Here is a 17,736-nt window from a genome sequence, read left to right on the forward strand (position 1 = left end):
AAAAAAAAAAAAAAAAAAAAAAAAAAAAAAAAAACTATAAAAAGGAAAAATAGGCTGGGGCAAAAGAACTTTTGGGGAGAAAGCAAAACAATACAGATACATCAATGACAATTTCCTAATTTGCAAGGGACACAGATGCAGCTTGATGAGTTTATGGACTTGTTAACTTCAGTTCATTCAAATATTGTATTCAGTCCAGAATAGTCACATGCTTTTGTACTATTTCTGAATGTTGTTATTACACTGAATGAAGCACGTAATTGGTCTATGAACTTATACTCCAAACCTACTAACATGGACCTTGTTCCAAGTCTCCATAGCGGTGGAAACAGGACAAGGATGCTTTCACAGAGGGAATGTTTCTGGATTCATACTATGCAAATAGTCCTCCCAAGAGGTTTGATTACAGGTTTCTTGCCAGAATGTTTCTCTTTTCTCCACAGTTTAACCCTGATTTGTTGTATACATTTCTCTTGCTCTTTTTCTGTGGTGTTCAGTGGTTTAAAGGTTAAAAAATAAAATCTAGTATCAAAATTTATTTGTGAAGTTAGTTACACTTCCTTAAATAATGTTATAGCTATACATATACATACACATACACACACACACACATACCTTTTATATCTACATAAAGATAGAATTAACTATCTGCTGAAGATGGGGTAGCTTCAATTTCCACCTACAAAATGAATATCTCCTCACAGTCAATGCATGATGCATTTGTCAATAACCTGAGATACTAGCCACCCAGGTGCAACTAACCTGAGAATCCACAGAGAAGTTAGCCACAAGCTGCAACTTGTCTAAGAAAGGTTGAATATAATGGTCCGAAGCAGAGCTAATGTTCCAGTTCAAGTCATGAGATTTTGGATCTGGGTTAAGAAGCGTGAATGTTATTTCATAACCTAGAAGACAAGACGTTAACGCAGCCAGATTATTAGGAGATAAAAGGAATAGAGATAAACAAAGACCTGTTCAGACTTATCTGCTATATTCAGTGATTTAATGTATGAAGGCTAATATGTGTTGCATAAAGACAGTTCATTCATTAAAAATAAGCTGTCAAAGCACTGCAAAGCATGTGTTATCATCTGCTGCACAGCGCATCCGGGTGTCACTCATACACTGGGTGTCATTACAATAGTCTAGATGGCAGACCTATCAAATTCCAACTGCCATTAAGGTGTCAGTTACAATACACATTACAGCCTAAATGAGAAAACTTGTAACTGTAACTCTTCTTTGGAAATTTTCATTTATGTTTCACAGGAAACATTGTTTTTGATGATCATTTTGTTGTGCAGAACTATGCCCTGTTCTCACTTCACTAGTATATGGACATGGATCAGTGGACAAGATCTTGCCTTCACAACTTTAACAAATCCTAGTAAATGTATATGGAGGTAACATAATGAGATACACAGGATATTTTAGGGTAACCAAAATTCCAGGCTATGAATGTATTAACAGAACAATATTGCATCCTGAGATCACAATGTGTGTACCTGGGCTGGACTTGAATGCTCTTCTGCTGCTCTCAAAGTCATCTTTGTTGAACCGGCCACTGGAGATCCTATCAGACAGTGAGGCAGTGACAGCCTCTTCAGTGATAGACATAGTGTGAATGATGCGCTCCACTTTATGGTAAAGAGTATTGCGGATTTCTTCTGTTGAAAGTGATGGGTCCACTGTAAGTTTAACTAATGATCTTCTATGCTTGCCAATGTAGACGTCAACCCCCTGAAACAAAGGAATAATTTATCACCAACCTTTTCTAAATGCCAAATAAATGCAGGTTAAGTAGGCTGAATCTACTGGATAAGGGGGCTTGGTCCTCTTTGTCTACTCTCACAGTGCTACTTATATAATCTACAATTTCATGCCCACCTAATCACTGCAACCAAGCAATAAATAAGGAAGCATGCCATCATCATTTGGCTTTGTAATGGCAATAGGCTACTACTGCAGGAACCCCAAAAGTTAGGAAGGAATTTAACCTGCAACAAGCAATCGTTTATTTAGTCAAATTTTTTCTCTTAATATAAATGTGAATTAGAGACCTTACAAAATCTCTCCCCAGCTGTTTCAGAAATAAAATAAAATGTAAGGCCCACTTATGTAGTCACCTTGCACCCGCTGATAAAAAATAATTTACAATTAACTTGCTTTAAAATGAAGACCTGAGCTGCATACTCATTTTGGGTCCGTGATTAAGGCGAAATTAAAGGCAGAAGATTAAGACAGTAATTTTAGGACCAGGACAGAAATAGCAGCTTATACAATCTCTCAATGATAGGTCCGCTTTAATGTTTCCAAAATCCCACAAAGGTCCACAAACATTACTCCTATTTAGGCAAACCTGACCTTGGGGAAGTATATATATATATTTTATATATAATTTTTTTATATATATATTTTTTAAATTCTTGCTGTTTTGGGTTTAAGGCAAGGTTTTTTTTTAGGAAGGGTGGGGGTCAGTCAATATTAGTCTAAAGCCTTTGCATTCAGAGATTTCTTCAGCTTCTCCTATTCTTCTAATGATATTAAGTAATGTAGATGATGAAATTCATTATTCTATGCAATATCACAATTTCAACATTTGACTGACACCCTAATTGCATGTAACAGCACAGCAGCAGCACATCTACATGCCAATTAGGGACATCATAAGAATTTTTCCCACATATATGATCAAACATTTCTAAACAGATAAGGGGATGTTATGTGGTCTTTTTAGTACCTGTGGGAAGAGGTGAGTGGTTTCCGGTACAATAAACAGTGACAGAGATCCCTGAGTTCCTTTATTGAACTGCTGGAGAGCTTCATCGGCTTCTAAAAAGGAAAAAAAAATATTATTTCATTATATGATTATTTTTAAACTGCAATGTTTCTCAGAGTATCAGTGGAACAACATATTTGCATATAGTCAGAAGTTTCAAAGCGCAATGCCCTCTTGTGGTGTTATGTGAGGTAACAAGAAGGAAAATCATCAGTAGAGAAATACAAACCAAAACCATTTAACGGTTATGAAGGGGTTGATGCAGGAGAAAGCATCCTCTACTACTAAGAGCAGTGGATGTCTTAAAACAAGCTGCCCAAAAAAGATGTTACACTGGAAGAACACAGATCACTTTCCTTGGCCTTTAAACCATAATCAGCTGGCACTTAACTCTTTATTCACACCCTGCCAGGATCAGCTAGCATTAAGCCTCATCTAAACCATCCTGTGCCACAACCAGTTGATGTGCTTCCTCCTCTACTCATACAACATCAACAATTGGTATCCATTCTGTAGATGGACTGGACAATTGTAGCAGTTCTGCTTTTAGTAAATTGTTATATTGGACTAAAAGTAAAAAGCAACAAACACACTGTACCTTGTAAACTTTGTAGAGAGAGCACTTCATCTTCTTCAATACTTGTTCTTCTGTACTTGAACTCATAATGTGAAGTGAAACCGGTATGAGCTGAGGTGGGAACATATTATAATTAACATACCAAACCACTTTATGGCATAAATCTTCAATAATTATAATACCATACGTTTCATCCTAAAAGATTTTTTTTTTTTTTAATTCTGGTATGATTTTATACTTATATTGGAAAGAAAAATAGAACACAAAAAGTCAGCCAGACGTACAAATTTATTGTTATAGAGAACTCTGGAATTTAAAGGAGTAATTAGGAGTACTGGCAAGATAGGAAGTGCCATTTATGTTTTCCTATCTACAGGTGTGGCTAATGCATATACATCTTTTCCTGTGAAAGTACACTTATCCTTATCACAGGACACAAAATTTGCTACAATTGCACTTAATTGAACTTAAGTAGATGTGAAACCTCAGTCTGTTATTAGGACACTAAAAGCCCTAAGAGGTCCTGCCTGTGGGGATCAGTGCACAGCTACACAGGGATTTGCCTTGTTTGATGTAGGATTAGTTGGGCTTTAATATTTCCTTCTGCCCTAGACCAACCTTACTTTGTTTCACTGAACCATATTTCCATGAAACTCACTATAAACGTGGTTTCATCCTTTTGTTGTAGTTTCTTGTTCTACATGTAATGGAAGATATAAAATTGGGGATATTGCACACAAATCACATGGAACCTGAGAGTTTAAATGCCCATGGTTGAAATTCTCATTCATTTCAATGGGCCAGTCTACACCAGCATGTTTTCTTGAATGGCTGTAAAGAAAATGCATCCTGCAGATTGGAAAGTGTTAAGATACCCATAAATGATAAACAGCCACTAACGCCAGAGCTTAGGGGGCCAACGTAAGTACAAAATGTTCCACACTTGGAATATGGCAACACAAAATGTGTTCCAAATATTCAGGCTTCATTAGTAAAACACAGCTACAGTAAGTATAAAGTTAAATAAAATTCCAGTTACAGCAGTCACACAGCGACACACTCACCATTTAATACAGTCTCCTTCTCATTTGTATTTGAAGCAGGGATTCTTCTTTGTTGCTCGGCAGTCAGCGTTCCTTTGAAAAACACCACTTCAATGGGCACAGTGAGCTGGAGCTGACATCAGAATGATAATATTTGTATGATATATTTTTATTAGTCATTAGAATAAATCTAGTGACTTTATAAAGAAGAGTAAAACACAGGGCAGAAGGAACAAACTCAAAAGGGACAAACCGGTGAGTCATTGCTAACCCCAGAATAAATGGACAAAAGTCAGGCAGTGTCAGACTTGTTATCTCATTGTCCCTAATTTATTAAAGCTCTCCAAGGCTGGAAAGGATACACGTTCTTCAGTGAAGCTGGGTGATCCAGCAAACCTGGAATGGATTTCCTAAAGTCAATTGCCATTCATTAGCAAAGGTTTTTAATCCTGGAACAGATCTATTCCAAGTAATTTGGAATACCCAGGTCCACTGATGAAAGTGTATCCTCTCCAGTCTTGGAAAGCTTTAATAAACCGGGCCCATATTTGAAGCATTTGGGCAGCAAAAGGATTGCTACAAAGATCTGACTATTAAATGTCATCCCCACATTGACTAGAATGCTGCTCACCAGTAAAGGAGTGACAGTGGTCTAAACAGTAAGGTAATAATGATACAAAGGCATGTGATTGGTAATCTGCCACCAGTAACAGTAATGCTAATGTTACACAGGTATTAAGCAACAGCTGCGTGTCGGACGAACTCAAATTAGGAAATCTTCTGTCCATGCCACAGATAGCAGGTGACACACACTATAACTTGTCCAATCCTATTATTATTATTATTATTATTATTAATAAACAGGATTTATATAGCACCAATATATTACGCAGCGCTGTACATTAAATAGGGGATGCAAATGACAGAGGAATACAGACAGTGACACAGGAGGAGGGGAGGACCCTGTCCAGAGGAGCTTACAGTTTATGAGTTGGGGGAAGTAACACACAATAGGAAGAGGGAAATGGATTGGTAGATGAGAAGAGAGGGTTTTAAGAGACATAAGAAGCCTGGGAGGCAAGTTTAAGAAGATGGTATTGCAATGTTGTATAAATATATACCGTATATATTGTTATAATGAATATGTAATATTACAGGCAATGCAATTTTGTTTATATAAATATATATTGTTATAATGAATGTGTTATATTTTAGGCCAGGGGTGCCCAGCAGGTGGATCGTGATCTACTGGTAGATCACAAAGGCAACATGAGTGGATCGCGGAACCCTGCCTTTCAAAATAAACCCTACTGCGCACAAGAGTTATAATGTCCAAGTTTTTATTGTTGGTAGATCATTTTGACTTGGTCATTTTAAAAGTAGCTTGCAAACCAAAAAAGTGTGGGCAGCCCTGTTTTAGGCAATGCAATGTTGATATATATATATATATATATATATATATATATAATATAGCTATAATAAATGTGTTATATTATAGGCAATGCAATGTTGTTTATATATATGTATAATGAATGTGTGTTATATTATGGGTGTGTTTAGTCACGTGACCAGAAATGAGCCTCTTCCCATGCAGGGCTATTATAGCCAGAAATGAGCCCCCCCGTAATGACAGAAGCTTTCTCCCGGTCTCCTACCTGCAGGCGGCCCAGCTGGCTGATCTCTGAGTAGGGCAGGGTAGCTCGGTAGGTCTCTGTTGTCTTCCACCAGAGGGGCAGTCCGACCACAGCAGCTACTAGAGCAATGGACAGGGCAGCTCGCTTCCCTCGGGAGGACTCTGTACCACAGAATTCATATTAGTGTTTATTCATTCATAGGAAGGTTTATTATGACACCCGGAATCCGTACTCACCCACCGCCGAGAACACAGCCATGGGAGCCACCATCTTTGTTTTCCCTGTCAAACCGGCTCTACAGACAGTCGCAAGGATGACCAATCACAGCAGGAGTTTTTGTGCCAATCTCAATAATCATGTCCTCAGCTTATTCTCTTTAGATGCGCGCATTCGGCCATTTTTGCGAAGCCTTCGTGTAATAGGAACTTATGTATTAATCTTCGGCAAAATGGCTTCCGTAATGGAGACAAGAATGAGCTCGTCAGTTTGGTTTTAATGTCAGTAGAATAAGGAACTCTCCAGGAAATATTTGATTCTCAGCAATGACAGTTCAAGAAAACTTCTATTGTTCTAAATATTCTATTCAGTCATTAAAATGTATTGTGTGAATGCTGAAATTAGCATTTACAAAGAAAAAAAATTATATTTAAACTAAATAATCATTGTAGAATAACTGAAGAGGAAAAAGATCCTGTAAATCATGTGACAAAGCTATAATAAAAAGAAAGCTTAAAAGAAATAAAAGATAAAGCTTGCGGTAAAGCCTGGGGGTGTTGAGGTGTTGAAGAGTAACCAGCATCCCCATTTCTTTTCATATATCGGGCACCATTTCTGTTTAGGAATTTATTTACATAACAATACAATAAATACTTTGTAAATCAGTAATTTGGCCACTTTTCTGTTCCTGGAAAATAGTTATAAGACAAAACTCTTCTTTACGGCCTTGGTATTCTGGTAAACTGGTACAGTATTAGGGCCTGGAAATGGTACCAATATTCCTTCATAATAGAAGAATTTCTTCATTCAATATTCGTTTCAAAGTTAGTTGAAATCAATGTAGATGTTGCCATTTCTGCATCACTTTATTTATTTTAATTGACAAGTTCTCATGGTCCCTGCAGACCAAGTATGTGTTTTTGTAAATACAAATATATATATATTTCAATAAAAGGAAAAATATTTTTATTACAGCTTCTTTTGTGTGCTTTTTTCTTCTTTAGCTTTATTAGTGGATTTAGCTGTGATGAATGGGAAAATACGGTACAAGTGATTTTTAAAATGATAACAGGAAGGACAGATGTGGAAAAATCCGTTTGTAAAAGAGCCGTAACAGCTGTAATCTCTTGCAGTCTCATGCAAGATCTTTGTAGTGTAATGCTGTCTCCTGAGGCATAACCCTAGCATTCACACCTTGCTATAGCTTGTCCGCAGTCTCTCACTCTCTCCTGTACAATGTCTGCAGTCACTGCGCAAGGGCCATGGACCCACCTTAACCAACGGAACCCAAAGTCAGTTCTGCACAGGGGCCCATTCTTGGATAAATCCACCACTGTCAGCAGTCTCTGACCATCTCATGCAGTATGTCTGCAGTCTCTGATCTATCTTATGTTCTCTGTCTGTAGTCTCTGACAATTCACTATAGTATGTCTGCAGTCTCTAACAGTCTCCTGTACAATGTCTGCATTTTCTGACCATCTTCCTACAATACTTCATACAACACCTGCAGTTTTTGAACATCTGTACAATGTTTTCAGTCTCTGACTGTCTTCCGTACAATGTCTGCAGTTTTTGACCATGTTCTGTACAATGTCTGCAGCTTCAGACCACGTTTAATCATTTAGGCTTTGTCCATGGAGCGGGTCTAATTTCTGGGTTCAAAGGAAGGAAATTTAGGTTGCCATTCAGCTAGGTAAGAGACCGGTGCTGGATCACAAAAGATGAGTGTATGAAACAGTGCCAAAGACAGGATGATTACTGAATCAGGATCTGTTTTTAACCATATTTTGAAAGATGCTGGGGAATACAAATAAAAATAAATGATATTAACAACCACTGAAATTGTTTTTAAGTAGACTGTAAGCCTCACCTCTCCAAAAAGTGTCTGAATTCCCTGAGCATCCCCATACATTGGTATGATCCAAATGAAGACCACACAATTTTATCTGTAAACTTCCTACAAACTTAACCAGATAGAACACTCTACTCCTTAATCTCTCTGCCACATTTTGACCTTCTTGCCAGGGTTTAATATTAGAATGTCTTAGAAGTGTCAGAGCATTTATTTTTTGTCATTGTTGATAGATCATGAAAACGCAGTCAGCAATGTGCATAGATCAAGAGAACAAATTCCTAGAATTTTTAATAGGGGTGCATGTCATATAATAAAGGATTGTTGTTCTAGAATGGTATTGATGTCTCCAACAGTGGTAAAATAGTAAAGGGGTGAATTTAGTGTAGTGTGCTAGGGTGCTTAGTGTCGTGTGCTGTATCAGCAGGTGAGGGTCTTGAAATGCATTTCTTGAGCCTTTCTGGATAGAGAAAAATTACACAAAATGATGGCTTTTCCCAATTCTTAGGTGAGAGAGAAATGCATAGTTCTATCAATAAGTAATGTGAGTAATGAGTATAAGTAATGTGTATTTGGGAAGAGAAGGGTGGGTCTAGGATAGTGTAGAATAAGGAAATGTCAGGAGGAGGGGTCTTGGAGAAGAAGGTTTCCAAATAGTGTCAGTTGAAAAGACAAATAGTTTTTATGTCTATTTAGGTTAACGAATTGTGTTACCTATCAATGTACTAACTACTGCAGTGATTATGGGAAGTGTTGTGTATAATTTTCTTGGTCAATGGTATCTGTTTAGTTTGTGTCAGTTGACAGTAAGTCTTGGAACTTGGAACTTAATTTGTTCTATCTCAAACTGTTTAAAGAGGATGTGTAAGGATGGATAGTTAATGTACAGTGCTGCGTAATATGTTGGCGCTATATAAATCCTGTTTATTAATAATAATAATAATAATAATAATGTACTTCTAAATTTGTGCTCCATCTATGATAGGGCTTAGAGGTCATAGGGGGATTTGGAGTTTTCTTAGGGCTGTGGTGGACTTTAAATGGCTCCTGAATGCATAGGATCTTTTATCACCAATTCCTGTGTCTTATAGAGAAAACTGGAATATGAAGATGGAAAGAGGGGAGTTTTGATAATTTTTTTAGTTTTATTGTACAGGCCATGTAATTGTATAATAACAAGTACTACAAATGTTTCAAGAAAAGTGCGTGTTATAACAACTGTCTGTGACCTTGCAATTTTCCCTCACTTCCTGTCTAGTGCAATCTTGTCAGCTGGACAGGAAGTTAGGGTAAATATCTATAACAAAAAAGCTCCAGATAGTGGTAAATACTTGACACTTGTTCTAATCCTTTCCCATTCTATCCAAATCCATGGTTTTGAAATTACATACACCTAGTTACATAAAACTGAGATACAAGTACTGTAGTAGGAGGGTGTGCTGAGAAGTTCCTGGCTTTGCCCCCTTCCAGATGAAATCGAATAATGGGTGTGGGGGCATTTGACAGCTTAATGTCTTAGTATGTAACTGTGCAAATATCAGGTCTTTGTGATTCTTTAGTGAGAAGCTGTGATGGCAGAGGCTCAAGCAAGTTTCACGTTGTCATGAAGTTTTTGTTTCTCCAGGGAAAATCAGCAAAGGAAATTCACACTGAGGTGTCACAAACACTGGGGGAGAAGTGTCCTTCCTTTCCCTGGAGAAACAAAAACTTCATGACGGCCCGTAACTCCAACAACGTGAAACTTGCATCACAGCTTCTTACTAAAAGAAAAAACAGTTTTAGGAATCCCCAAGACCTGATGTTTGCACAGTTACATACTAAGATATTAGACTGTCATTTGCCACCACACTCCTTTTTCTAATTATTCTGGAAGGAAGCAAAGCCAGGAACTTCTCAGCACCCCCTCATAAATGTGCAGATCACATTCTCAGGATGAAGCTAGTGTACCTTTACCACAAGAATGGAGCTTAGAAGAATATGATTTATTGTGGTCCATGGAGGGTAGATTTGTTGCCACATATAGCTGACATTACCCAATTAAATCATCAAAATACTTGTGGTTTTAGATTCCTCCTCCAAACCCTTGGAAAGCTGTCAGGCAAAATTATAGCTGGGACTTTCTTTAGGGTTGGCACACACAGGCAGATATCTTACTTTTGATAAGTTTTTATTTCTGATGAATTTATGATCTGATAAAACAATTAGATCTGAAGGCAAATCTACTTTCGATAGATCACAGCCAAGTGATTTTCCTCCTCTCAATCAATTGGCATGTTGGTATCTTGATTGATTTACGGGTAGTCCCCGAGTTAAGGACATCAGACATACGGACAACTCTGAGATACGAATGGGACTTCCCTGCTTGCTTGTGTGCAGGACGGAGGCTTGATGGAGGGGGCAGTTTGCATGACTTGCAGAAGTAATCTTTTGCTAAACACAGCTGAGGTTGTGGGTGATCTTAAGAGCTGAGCTGATCTGTAACATCTTGTAACACTTTAATGACCATTAATAACCAAGAGAAGCAGTTGTTTCTTATTGCATATCAAAGCACAGCTTGCTTCAGAAATTAATGAATGTCCAGGCTCCATAAATATTTTTTTTTTGTGCTTTGTTTGTGATTAACTCACAGGTAGGATTGTATACAGTAACTGACACCACACTGCCTAATAATATGTTGAGACAAACATCTGTCCTAATTGCATTTATTAAAATAATGTACCTGTTCTGACTTACATACAAATTCAACTTAAGAACAAACCTACAGTTCCTATCTTGTTTGCAACCCAGGGACTACCTGTATTAGGAATGTTCTGCAATGTCCTTTGGCTTTGTCCCTGTTTTTGTGGTTGCAGTCACAAGTGAAGGGAATTTGCCGTGTTTACGGCTGACAGGAGTGATGTAATATAAATGGTAACTGGGGTACATATCAGCTAGTTACTAACATCCAAATCAGAGTAAGAAATTGCAGCATACAAAAAGGAGTTTGAACATCTGTGCAAGGTTGGAGTTCAGCTTTAAGGAATACCATACATGAAACAAATATCTGATTTTTTGAGGGCTTAAAGCATACACAGTTGTAGCCAAATGCCCACAGGCAGGATTGCAACATTGTGAGGCTATTGTTTTATTAACAGAAGAAAAGCTGCTTAGAACAGCATGCACTTTGTATATTTCCAAAAGAAAAGAAAGGAGAAGACTGTTCTGTGAGTAAACGCATTCCAATCTTCTTAGCAGATCAGAAATCATAAACTAAAGTCTATATTTTATCAAGAATGTACTTATATTAATAAGTCTAGAGTCACATCTTTAAGATTTAGTTGCTCTGTAAATGCTAACTTTACTTCATTATGCCTTAAGAGGAAAGTTATGCTGTGAAAATAAGCAGGGCCTAGCTCTGAACATTATAATTGCCTGCCTGTTGTGTTGAACTGAGTTACGGACCAAAATATGTATGCATAGTGATCTGACTTTGCTCTAGAATCACTAGCTGCATCTTTGTTGCAGGTCATTAAGACTGACAAGCCAGTTGGTAATATTTTCAGATCATTAAGATTGTTTTAATCTTGTTAAAGCAGTGTGTACCAAAGATAGCATTTTTTCATAAAATAATGTTTAAACTGTTGTTTGCATCCTAGTGCTGCTGATCTTCAGACTTCTTGGACCATTTCTTGTTTAAATACAGTTGCTCCAGCGTTGGCTGCATATCATTGTCGTGAACCAGAATAACAATGCAGAAATACAGTTAGGAGACACTTGTCACCCCATACCAAGAAGTGCCCAAACAAGGATCTTCACAGTGTGTTACTAGGTATTGTAATTAAAGCAGAACAAAGATTGACAACACCTTCTGAAATTACTTTACCATATTTAATCTTATGAGCGGTCAAGTGACTGCATTTAGATTTTCTTTACTGCACTCCTGTTTAAAGACCTGAACAGGTATAAAATAAAATTTCCCATTGCAGACATCTACCCTCAACCTAGTGTGCTTTGTAGCAGAATATATGTAGAATTCACTGCTGTCTGGGATGATCAGTGCTTTCAAACTATTAACATTCCTTGGTCAGTTCATCCAGATTTATAACAGGATAATGTGAACATTATATATATATTTTTTTTTTTTTATACAAGCAAGTCATGGAACAGCCTAAATTTTTGGCTACAAACTAAATTGATTATTTAAATAGACATTACATAACTTTGGTCAATCTATAGGCCAGTGGTTCTTCACCAGGGTTTCGTGGAACCTAGGGTTTCTCCAGAGGTTGCTAGGGTTTCCTTGAACAATAGGCGATTTGTGATTCTCAGATCACTTACCACTGACAGCAATAATCTTGGCTTTTTGTCCACTAAACCAACATACCCTGAGCTGTGCATAATGTAATGTCAAGGGTTCCCTAAAGATCTGAGTTATTTTAAGGGTTCCCCCATAATAAAAAAATTTGAGAAAGGCTACTATAGTACCCTATGTTCTATATAAACATGTAGAGATCCATGTCTGCTTCTATTCATTCCCTCCCTATTTCACAATATAGACAAATAGAGAGGTGCTGAGAGAACTATACAGAACAGAAGATGAGCTTAATTTAGAACAAAGGGATTTGCAATCCCACTGTAGCACCATATCATTGGAACCTTTCAATTATTATTATTAAACAGGATTTATATAGCGCCAACATATTACGCAGCGCTGTACATTAAATAAGGATTGCAAATGACAGACTAATACAGACAGTGATACAGGAGGAGAGGACCCTGCCCCGAAGAGCTTACTGTCTAGTAGGTGGGGGAATTTCACAAACAATAGGATGGGAGATACTAAAGGTCTGTGTTCACATTATACAATTACTACTGTAATGTGGTAGATAAATATATGTCAATTTTATGGCTTATAGAAAAACAAAGACAAACATTTAATTTCACTATTTTATTTTTTATCTATTTGGTACATCAGTTGCATACAGATAACGACAACACTATTTCACAACATACATAGCAGTAGGTTATCCTTTAGTGTTAGGGGCTTTTGTACTTCACACCATCCTATGTAGACAAAGGATGGATCTACTTCCCAGAGTTATAAGAAGCGCACAACCACGCAATCTATGGATGTACCACAAAGTGCAAGACCTTTCACAGAACAGTGTCTGGATGAGTGAATGTGTTACTGGAGAGATTGTTCTACGACAGACACTACTGAAGGATCAATAGTGTCTGCATTGTGCAGGGGAATTATTCCAGTGTACTAGATCAGTGAAAAGCCATCTTTACGTAAACATCTATCCTTCTCCTGTCCAGCAGTGACCACTCTTATCCACTTGTAAACTCTTAAATATTATACTATATTTGATAGCTTTACTTTTTCTTTCTATACCTTTAGATCTGTAAAATGAGACTTTAAAAAATAAAAGATCTAGTAGGAAAAATAGTTAACACAACCAGATACATTACACTGCAAGACAAGGGTTGGACCACCAAGATCCACCACCAGCACTGCATAAGCCAAGGGAAGCTTATACTGGCAATGTAATATTAGGAAAAAAAGGTTGGGAGGCAAATGGCTGTGAATATTCAACGCTTTGGCTGCAGGGGGATGTCCACGTGAATGCTGCTTGAAGAATCAGGGAAGCAGAGTGGAGTTGTTCTGCAGGTCAGTGCTCATAGGACCACCAAGCTTAGTAGGCATGATTGGCAACATACAGGGACTGACCAGCTGCCCCTGATCCATCACCACTGGATTCATACTTTCCACAGGCTGCAAGACTATTTGCCTAGGAAACAGAAGAAATCAGATGTTAAGAGATTTTATTGTTGGGCTTCACATACACTTTAGCTTAGATAACATTCCATCCAATTCACCAACAGCATACCCACATCTGGTAATCCTGCCACTGCTGCCCTAAAATCCTGAACAGTGTTATCACCTCTGCCCAATTCATCTCTGAACTAGCTGTAAAGCTGCGCCTACTTATAATATGGAGACTGTTGTGATGGAGGGGGGGGTTAGTTCTGTCTTCCAAATCATGAGCAAATACTTGTGGTGTCTAATTATAGGCAGGATACAAGTGCCTTCAATTACCCTAGTTAGCCTTTAATGTTAAACGATCCCCGTAATATGTACTCCCAACTGCCATTTCATAGTCCAATGTGTTCTTGGACTCTTGGTGCATAGTAAGGCCATCACTGGCTAGATGATAGCAGTTGGTGGAGGTTAGGAATTATTATTAGGTCGACTGGACATCACCCAATCATTTTTTGCAAACGTATCCAATTTTTACAAATCTATTGGATTTTATGTGAGCCTAAACATTTTACAATAATGTACAACACCACCTATATTGTTTGAATTTTGTGTGCAGATCGTAAGGTGTATTCCAAGCATTACCTCTGCACGTTTTAGAAACTCCTCTGTAGCTGCATTCTCATTCTCTTTCTTGCCACGCCAAGCATTTAATGCTGAAGCCTGGAGAGCACGTCCATAGGAGAAAGTAAGAGCCCAAGGCCTTGCTAGAGGACAGTTGTTGATGGCATTCAGATTAATGGTCGCTTCCTCCTCGCTTTGTCCACCAGACAGGAAAGTGACACCTGCAGAGAAAAACAAGTTCCCAGGTTAGATTTATCCTTGCTCTCCCAACTCATCCAATAGTGTAACATTTCAAGCCGCTCTGCTTTGAGTTTATGTAGTCTGGAAAAAAAAAAAAAAAAAAAAAATCTGTGTTCACAATCCCTTAAATATATAAAAACTCCAGACAGGCTTCACTCCATAAATCTATCTTGCAGTATTAGTTGCTGGAGGTGCAATTCTCAAGTAGGCACCCTGTTTCATATTTTTTGGAACTGTTCTAAGATACCTTACTGGAGTGGGGTGAATGCTTTGCTCAATAAAATACTTGAAACCTCTATTAGTTTAGATCCAGTGACCCATTTACTGAATGTCCCCATTACAGAACTTTCTAAACGGAGGAAGGCTCTTTTGGGGCATATTCTTATGGCGGCCAGATGCCTAATCTAGGTACACTGGAAATCACCCACTCCGCCCTCTGTTGCGGAATTGAGGTCACGTGTAGGGGATATTAGGCCGATAGGGAACATTTATCTGCTAGACTCAAAAAACTGGAGAAATTTGGGCCCCATGGGATCAAGCAACTGCTACTGGTATTGTTTAGCTGCTCATCAGAACCTTAAATATCCTTGGCTCATCTGAACCCTAAATACCCTTGGCTGCACTAGTTGTTTATCCAGTGGGACCTTGGACTTTCTTTCCCTTTTTTATTCTTTTTCCTTTTTTTTTTTTATTTGATTTTTGCAAAGGCATTTATTTAGGAATGCTCATTTGTTTTACTTGATACTAGATAAGTACTGATTGTGTATGGATATAATCAATACGAAAGGTTAGAAACACAGGTGTATTTGTAATCTTGTTTTGTATGTGTTTCTTGATGTTTCTTTTCATGTTTTGACATCATTCTGTATTTTGCACCTACCTTTTTCTTATTGTTTAAAATATATTTTATTTGCTTTTTTTTCTCTGTGATCCTGCTTTGTTGTATATGTGTATATGTTAAAAATGTTAATAAAAATTTGCATAAAAAAAAACAAAAAAAAAAACAAAAACCCCGGGTCTTACCGGGGACAGCAGGTGGCACAGTGCGGCGAAGTGCAGTCACAGTTGCCATTGCAATCTCCTCAGCAGTGTATTTTTTGGAGCAGGCATGGCCAGCGGTTACCATGTTTGGTTTCAGTAGTGTCCCCTCCAGATACACGTGATGATCACTAAGGGCTTTGTAGACAGCAGCTAGAACCTAAGAAAAGGACATGTACTGGTTAGGTTTAACTGTTATTTGTAAACCATTGTTTACTCATTTCTACAAAACAGTAGAAAGTACAGTGTAAAATATTAAGAGGAGTACATATACAAGTCAGAGTTTTGCACATATATAGGTGCTATTCCACAGAAATTATTCCTCATGCTGAAAAGACCATGATCATTATTCTACCAGTTTTTTTTTTCAACCCAGGTTCAAAAGAACCCTAGGATTTAATAAATAATAATTCCATTTTTTAGCACCAACACCAATCATCTTTGTAACCATCCGTAAGAGGACATTCTGCCCACCAAGGAGAATTCTTTCCTTTAACCACTAGTGTAATGTGCCTTTTTTCAACTGACCACAAAATGTAATTGGGTTTTTCCTCCGGGGATTAAAAAATGTAAAGATGAATAATGTTTTACCTTACCTTGTTCCTCCCTTCATCTCCTCATTGACATAATAATGAAATTTAAATATAAAAATCCTTTCCTGTTTAAATACATGCCTATTTAAGGCTCCATTATATCAAAATGTATTGCTTCCGTATGCAATGTAACCAGATAATGGGTGGTGGGAAGGGCTAGCAAACTTCTGTGCATCGGTACCTGAAAACTGTGGTAGCACGCACATGCAATACTATGCCTCTGTGATTGAAAAAATCCAATAAATAAAAGTGGTGGGTCAGGGACAGCAAGGGTAGGGATGAAAGGCCTAGATCAATAAAGAAACAGAGCCTATAAACCTTTGAGTTCAGCTTTAAAACAGTACTTCATGGACATCAATGGGCATCAGCACGTCCATTTTCAGGCTTGGTGAACTTATCTGGCTATTATTCTAATTATATTTGTTTCATTTACATTTTATTACTGAAAATAACACACCTTCTCAGTGACATACTGGCAGCGTTTCAGATCATGATCCCCATCAGGAAGGATTTCTGGCTCCACAATGGGAACGATGCCATTCTGAAAGAGAAGAATAAACAGATCTACATTAAGGATAAGTTAATTTGGTCCTTTCTGTCATTAACAATACCATCCTCTATTCTCTGTGCTGGCACATACACAATAGGCCATTTACCTGCTGGCAAATACTGGCATAGCGAGCAAGGACATTGGCATTCTCCATGATGGCCAGAGAAGAGGGGGTGTGCTCACTAATTTTCAGTACACATCTCCACTTTGCAAAGTCTGCACCGTCCTTCTTGTATTGGGCACAACGCTCTGACAAGCCATCCAAACCTGAAAGAGAAGTTTAGAGTTAATTTTTTTTTTTTTTTTCCCCCCCAACTACAGTAAAGAACATTGTATGGCATTTCTTTTACAAAATCACAAAAGCACACAGAAACCAAAAAAACACAAAAAAAACCCAAAAAAAAAACCAAAAAAAAACACACAGCATCATAAGTGGCAAGAGTAACTCCCAAATCCGATTATACCTTTAAAAGAAAAGACCAAACAATTGGTGGGTTTGATCTACATATGGCAACACTGAACTCCAAGCAGTCATAAAATACATAAATGCTGTTTTTTTATGCAAGTGGTTCTAGTGCCAAAGATGAGTTCATCAGTGTCTTTCTTGTCCTTTCAAAGACATCGCCAGTTAAGGAGGAGATACAGTGAAAAGTAAAACTGCAGCAGATAATAAATATTAAGGAGCATAGTTCTCCCCAGAGGTTTTTAGCCGGTTGCTCCGCCCGGCTGATTTGAATACCCCGCCCAGAACTCCTCGGCAGCTCTCATCCTCGGATGCACAGATCTCAGTGAGGTTGCTCTGTGTCATCCTTTCAGAGGATTGCTGCTGCCAATGGGAGGTGAGCACACA

General features: G+C 37.9%; 2 protein-coding genes across 2 annotated transcripts in view; both read right to left on the reverse strand.

Annotated features, from left to right (window-relative positions):
• PIGS (phosphatidylinositol glycan anchor biosynthesis class S) overlaps positions 1 to 6,328 on the reverse strand; it is a gene marked incomplete in the record, with an annotated part of 11,652 nt that extends 5,324 nt beyond the window's left edge. Inside the window, 7 exon segments of the mRNA XM_072430139.1 lie at positions 763 to 905; positions 1,506 to 1,740; positions 2,741 to 2,832; positions 3,378 to 3,467; positions 4,421 to 4,532; positions 6,055 to 6,194; positions 6,270 to 6,328. Of these exon segments, the coding sequence (XP_072286240.1) occupies positions 763 to 905; positions 1,506 to 1,740; positions 2,741 to 2,832; positions 3,378 to 3,467; positions 4,421 to 4,532; positions 6,055 to 6,194; positions 6,270 to 6,303 (846 nt within the window).
• Positions 6,329 to 13,013: 6,685 nt separating this feature from the next.
• The window catches only part of ALDOC (aldolase, fructose-bisphosphate C), a 14,394-nt gene continuing 9,671 nt past the window's right edge, over positions 13,014 to 17,736 (reverse strand). Inside the window, exons 5-9 of the mRNA XM_072430151.1 lie at positions 16,993 to 17,153; positions 16,794 to 16,877; positions 15,729 to 15,903; positions 14,487 to 14,686; positions 13,014 to 13,872 (exon numbers count right to left, since the gene is read on the reverse strand). Of these exons, the coding sequence (XP_072286252.1) occupies positions 13,777 to 13,872; positions 14,487 to 14,686; positions 15,729 to 15,903; positions 16,794 to 16,877; positions 16,993 to 17,153 (716 nt within the window). The 3' untranslated portion in view covers positions 13,014 to 13,776. The remainder of the gene's footprint in view (positions 13,873 to 14,486; positions 14,687 to 15,728; positions 15,904 to 16,793; positions 16,878 to 16,992; positions 17,154 to 17,736) is intronic.

This window comes from Pyxicephalus adspersus, chromosome 1, assembly GCF_032062135.1.
Source record: "Pyxicephalus adspersus chromosome 1, UCB_Pads_2.0, whole genome shotgun sequence".
Classification (NCBI taxonomy): domain Eukaryota; kingdom Metazoa; phylum Chordata; class Amphibia; order Anura; family Pyxicephalidae; genus Pyxicephalus; species Pyxicephalus adspersus.